At 57.0% G+C, this 6000-nt stretch overlaps 1 protein-coding gene across 2 annotated transcripts in view; it reads left to right on the top strand.

Annotated features, from left to right (window-relative positions):
* Positions 1-209: 209 nt before the first annotated feature.
* CBS (cystathionine beta-synthase) overlaps positions 210-6000 on the top strand; it is a 30480-nt gene continuing 24689 nt past the window's right edge. For both annotated transcript variants that reach the window (XM_060150998.1, XM_060150997.1), the window contains exons 1-2: positions 210-338; positions 3990-4197. In XM_060150998.1, coding sequence (XP_060006981.1) covers positions 3998-4197 — 200 coding nt within the window. In that variant the 5' untranslated portion in view covers positions 210-338; positions 3990-3997. The remainder of the gene's footprint in view (positions 339-3989; positions 4198-6000) is intronic.

Below are 6000 nucleotides of genomic sequence, written 5' to 3'. Positions count from 1 at the left end.
AGAAGAGGGGACAGAGGCCACCGGCCCACGGCTGCGTCAAAAGAGAGTAGGTGATGGGGGTGGGGTCTTGACCCAAGGTGCGGCAGTGGGGGAGGGATGGGGGCGTGGCGGGTGGGCGTGGCGAGAGGCGGGTACGAGAGAGGCGGTGGCCGCGCGATCTGCAACTCGGGATTGGCCGGAAGCCGGCCCCCGCCCCTTCCTCTCGGCCAATCGCCTTCCTTCCACTCTGGCCGCCCGGTCCCCGGGGTGCCACCCAGCCCGGGGGTCGCGCTTTCCGGGTCACCGCTCGCCGCTCCCGGACGCGCCCAGCCCGCCGCTTTTTCCCGGTCTCGTTCCAGGTGAGCACTTGCCGGACCGTGACTCGCTCCACTCCTAGGCGGAGGGATCTGGCCGGGGTCTGGGACGGGGTCCTCGCCTCGGCAACCGCTGGGCCGGCGTTGCATCATCTACATCTGCCAGCCGCCGAGCTGGCCACGCGACCCCCGCGTCCAGGACCCTCCCCTTATCGCGAGTCCAGACTATCTTGAAGCTGGGGGTTCCGCGCCCACGTGGCCCAGGGCCTTCACTCCAACTCCTGCGGCTGCGGAGGGGACGGCAGGGGGCGCGAGCCGGGGGGCGTCGAGCTGAGACTTTCGGAAGATGCGCTCTAATGGTGGCATCATTGATTTTTCGCTGCATTTTGGATGGGAAATGGTTGTCTCGCAAATTGCTCTTTTCTGCCAGTTCTGTGGAGTGGGCGGGGGGGGGCGGGGTGTAAAATATTGATGTAGTTGCGTAGGCTGCACGGGAGGTGGCTGCCCGCGGTGGGAGGGAGCGCAGGGCAAACAGGGCCCTGCCTCCAGCACGTACTAAGGGGATGGGGGAGGGTGAGACCCTGAGACCCCCACTTCGAGCCCTAGGCTAGGCGGATGGCTGAGCTGGAGAATGGGGAGGGGTAGTGGGGAAGGAGCGGGAGCGCAAAACTTAGCCTCCCAAGAGTTACCTGGGGGTGTTTATCCCAAACGGTATCCCCAAAGGCCAGGTGACCGGGCGGTCTCCAGATCCTCTGTAGCGTCTCAATTACCCGCCTGAAAAGTCTCCCTTTGAAACGGGAGTTTACTACCTTCCGCACCCTTGGCCCTAACTGGCCCCCTTTGGCCGACTGGTGCGCGCGTGCAGGGCGCTGGGGGGCGCGGGGGGCGTGACCGCAGGAGGGTCTTGGGGTTTGGGGTGCGGCAGGAGCCAGCAGGACCGCGCCAGGGGAGCCCGCCTTCCCAGCACGCACGTGCGTCGGCGCGCAGGGCGCTGTGCCCGCGGGGAGCTGTGCCCGCTGGGAGCTGAGACGGGCTGCACTGGACTGAATCCGCGGGTTCGAACCCGGGTTGCCCAGCGAGGGTCCCGCCGAGTGCCTGTGGGTTCCACGGAGGCTCTGTCGGTCTCGATTTGAGTTCCCAGCAGACCCTTACCTTTCGGGAGGTCGCTACAGGCGAGGCAAGTCGCCACATAGGAGGCGCAGGGCTGCCTGCGTCTGCGTGGCGGGTCTGCGGGGTATTCTGGCCAGGGGGCTGCCGGCCTGTCGGCCTCTGATGGGGAGAGAGGTGTACGACAGGGGCGCTTCTGCACGACGGAAGAACCACCTACCCGTGGGCGCACCACGGAGCGAAGGCAGTGTTCCGCTTACCTCGGGGGCTTTTTGAAAGGTGGAAGAAGGACGCGGGGACGTCCCTCCGTGGTTTCACGAGGGGAACTGAACGCCTGAAAAAGTACTTGCTGATCCAAAGACTTGAAGGAACCTCTGCTCTAGGCACGTTTGGGGGCAGATCGGCTGGGAGGCTGGTTTCTCCCGGAAAGCCGTGCGCCGCGGGCCTCGTGGATTTGAAACGGATGTGATTGCCAAGAGTGGGGGTCTCCGCTTCCCCGGCGCGCAGGCTCCGGCCTGGGCATCTGGGGCGACCTGCTGGGCGCTGGTCTGCACCTGGCCCTGCGCTGGGAGACAGGGAACCAGCTGGGGCGGCCTCTGCCCTTGCTGATGGTGGCGGTACCTAGATGGGGCCGCTCCCGAGGAGAAATCCAGCGGGTCCACGAGCCTCCATGTGCACCTCCAAGTGAGGGGCCCTTTGCACCTTCAGCCCAGTTCCGCCTGGGCCACCGAACCTTTTCACAGCAAACTGCCTGCCGAAATGTCCTGGCGAGCAGAGGGGCAAGGCTGGGGGCTGGAGGAGTGGTGAGGGCTGCACTCAGAGGTCACCCCGAGCCACATCCCCTACCTTGAGCTCCTCGCAGGGGCCTTCCAGACCCACAGGGCTCCAGAGACTTGGGGTGGGGGGAGCTTTAGGTTTACAGAAAAGTTGAGGAGAGAGCAGAGTTCTCACGTACCTCCCCCCTCACACTCACGGTTCCCCCTATTATTACCATCTTACGATTTTTACAATGAATGAACATTATGGTTAACGAAAGTCCCTACTTATTCAGATTTCCTTAGTTTCCACTAATACCCTTTTCTGTTCTGGGATTCCATCCAAGACACCTCATTCCATTTCGTTTTCACTGCTCCTTACGGAGTTGGAGCCGTGGTGAGTGTTTGGTCATCAGCCTGGTGAGTGATGGCTCCGCGCCGCCGTGGACCGGTCCTCTGTTCAGTGTGGGAAATCACAGGGCGGCAGCCGAGCGGCTGAGCTCAGTCCTGGTTTCTGAAGATGAGAGGGGGGCATTTGCTCATCGTCACCACAAGGAGCTGGGCAGGGCTGCAGCCTCTTCTTTGAGTGTGCCCATTCCCTTTCCTTTCTTTCTTTCTTTCTTTTTTTTTTTTGTCATCTATTTTAAGGTTCCATGAGATTTTTAATTGATAAAATACATGTAATATACTGTTTAACTATTCATAAGTTTCTGAATTCAGTAGCAATGCACACATTCACAATGTTGTGCACTATTATCTGTACCCCAAACTTTTTCATCATAACTCTGTACCCATTAAACAGTGACTCCCCTCCCCCTGCCCCTGGGAATCTCTATTCCACTTCATGTCTCTCTGATTTGCCTATTCTAGGTACCTCATATAGGTGGAGTCATGCAATATTCTTCTGGCTTATTTGACTTCGCAGAATGTTTCATTCCTTCTTTTTTAGGGTAAAAATATATTTATTAACATCTTCATCTTCCTCTTGTTATTTCCATCATATAAATGTACTCTTTTAAAATATATATATTTATTTACTTGTCTGCTCCGGGTCTTAGTTGCAGCATGCGGGATCTTCACTATGGAATGCGGGATCTAGTTCCCTGACCAGGTATCGAACCTGGGCCCCCTGCATTGGAAGCGCGGAGTCTTAACCCCTGGACCACCAGGGGAGCCCCTAAATGTAGTCTTTCTCAAACAACTTTATTGAGATCTCTTTGATATATAAAAGTCATATATATATTTAAGGTGTACAACGTGATGTTTTGATTTATGTATACATTACAAAAAGACAGCACAATCAAGCTATCAAGATGAATAACACTCATCACCTCTACATAGTTGCTGTGTGTGTGTGTCTGTGTGTGTGTGCATGCGCTCACATGTTGAGAAGATTTTAAAACTTCATTGTTTTTTCATGGCCAAATACTCTTCCACTGTGTGGGGAAACCACATTCTGTTTATACATTCATCCGCTGACAGACACTTGGTTTGTTTCCAGGTTTTTGCTATTGTGAATAGTGCCGTTATGAATGCAGTGGGCACATACTGTATGTTTCCATTTTTCTTGGCTATATGCGTAGGGGTGGAATTGCCGGGTCACACGGTAGTTGTATGCTTAACCCTTTGAGAAGCTGTCCAGCTGTTGTCCACAGCAGCTGGTGCCTGCGTAGTTATGCCTTTTCCTGCCGAGCTACTTGAGTGAATGGAGCTCCACGCCCAGTGGGGGCCGGGCGCGCAGGATTCCCAGGACAGGCAACAGAGAAGCAGGCCCTTCTGCAGGTGTTTGGAAACTGCCCGAACTGATGGCATCTCTTCCCCTTGCCTTTGACAGATCCCACCATGCCTTCTGAGACACCCCAAGCAGAAGAGAGGTCTGCAGGGTGCCCCCACCTCTCAGGGGCACACCTGGGGAAAGGAAGCCTGGAAAAGGAGCCTCCGGGAGACAAGGAGGTCCTGTGGATCCGTCCCGATGCCCCGAGCAGGTGCTCCTGGCAGCTGGGCAGGCCTGCCACCAGCTCTCCACATCGCCACACTGCTCTGTGAGTCCCTTTATGATCATAAGATGGGGGAAGAGTTTGCTACCTGAAGCCAGGTAGCCACAGGAACCTGGGGTGTGAACCACCACCCCACCACCCCCGTCCCTTGCAGTCGCTCTGGATGGATGGTGAGCTGGGGTGGGAGGTATTTTATAGCTCAGTCCCCCAAGGCTCAGAGAGGCCAAGGCTCGTTTGTGCTGTAGCGCAGCACCTAGTTCAGTGCCTCCCAAGAGCAGATGCTCAATAAATAAAGGGATGTGCCCAGGTCCCACGCTCTGAGTGACAGGTAGGGGGGAGGTTTCTGATCCAGATCCGTCCGGTTGCACACTCTTGTAATTAGGATCATGCCTGCCCTTCTCTGCTCACCTCCAGGCTGTGAGATATTTTTCTGTAGTGGGGTCTTTGTGGTTGGACTGAGACTGTTGGATGAATAAACTGCGACTTTGAGCCCTCTCTTGGGTATTCGTGTGTCTGCAATGATCTCATTATGAATAACTGCAGTGGAAAATGCAGTTCATTTAGTCACAGCACCTACTATATGTGTGCCCTGTTCTAGGTGCACAATCAGATCAATCAGTGGGAAAGGAAAAAAAAACAAAAAAGGCAAAAATCCCTGAGCCATCATGAAATTCGAACTGAGTTCACTAAATCTTAGGATTATCTTTATTTCCTTAGTGTTCTCTCCCAGAAATACAACAAAGGAGTCGGAAGAACATGCCTTTTGGATGTTTGGTTCTTATCCTTCACACACTGCTGTACCAACGTTTATGATTATTGATTTTCGATTCAGAACTGGGGAGGGGGAGGGGGAGGGGGGGTGCCCTCCTCACTGGGGCCAATGGACCGAAGTAACATTTACAAACCCAGAAGCTCCCAGCGTTAAACATACCTCGATTCTGGGAGCTCAGGAGGCCAAGTTGGCCGCCGGCCATAGGGCATGAGCCCCTGCTTCCAGAACAAAGCAGGGGGTGAAATGGCTCCGTGAGCTTCTCACTGGGCCTGGGGTGGCTGGGACACCATCCTATCCAGGCTGCAACCTAGCATCACACCTGCACTTCACATGGTGGCCTGACCCTCCTAAAACGCCCTGGCGGGGTTGCTGTCCCATCCCGAAACTGCTTGTCCCAGTTCAGGTTATGAGGAGCTGGGCCCGGGCCTGAGGTTCTGGGGCTCACCCGCTGTCAGGACGCTGGACCCGGGTCCCTGGACGAGGCAGCCTAGGCGATCCCGGTGGTGAGAGCACAGGGGTGATGAGACGGGTGGCCTGGGGAGACCTCAGAGCCGGTACCTGGATGGGCAGGAGGTGCCAGCCCTGTGGGTATCTGGGGAAGGGGTTCCAGACGGTTCCCAGGTAGGGTGGGCTTAGAACGGGGAACAGAATGGGAGCGGGGGGGGGGGCGGCTGCGGAGGGGAAGCAGAGCCAGGCGCCCTGCCAGGCGAGGGGGTTTCAGGTTATTCCAGGGGGCTGTAGGGCTCTGCTCCCGAAAGCAGCTGAGATAAGGTGTTAAATTCCCTCCCCAGGCCCGGCCCGATCGCCTCAGGCAAGCTCCCCAGGTGACTTTCTGCGCCCCCCCCCACCCCCCCACCCCCGGCCTGGTGCTGAGTCAGGAGCCCTGAGTTCTCCGCAGGGGCGGGCTGGGCCTCCCCGTTCTCAGGCCGCTACAACCTCTGCTGGGGGTGGATGACTCAGCCGCCCTCCGGTGCTTCCCAGGTGTTTGCCCCTCCTGCCCTGGCTTTAACTAGTTAATAAGTCAACCCCGAGGTCGCCCCTAGAGCCTGGTCTCCCTCCAAGTCTGGGGTCAGGAG

The sequence above is a fragment of the Lagenorhynchus albirostris genome, chromosome 5, assembly GCF_949774975.1.
Source record: "Lagenorhynchus albirostris chromosome 5, mLagAlb1.1, whole genome shotgun sequence".
In the NCBI taxonomy this organism is placed as follows: domain Eukaryota; kingdom Metazoa; phylum Chordata; class Mammalia; order Artiodactyla; family Delphinidae; genus Lagenorhynchus; species Lagenorhynchus albirostris.
This window is presented reverse-complemented; position numbering and strand designations above follow the sequence as displayed.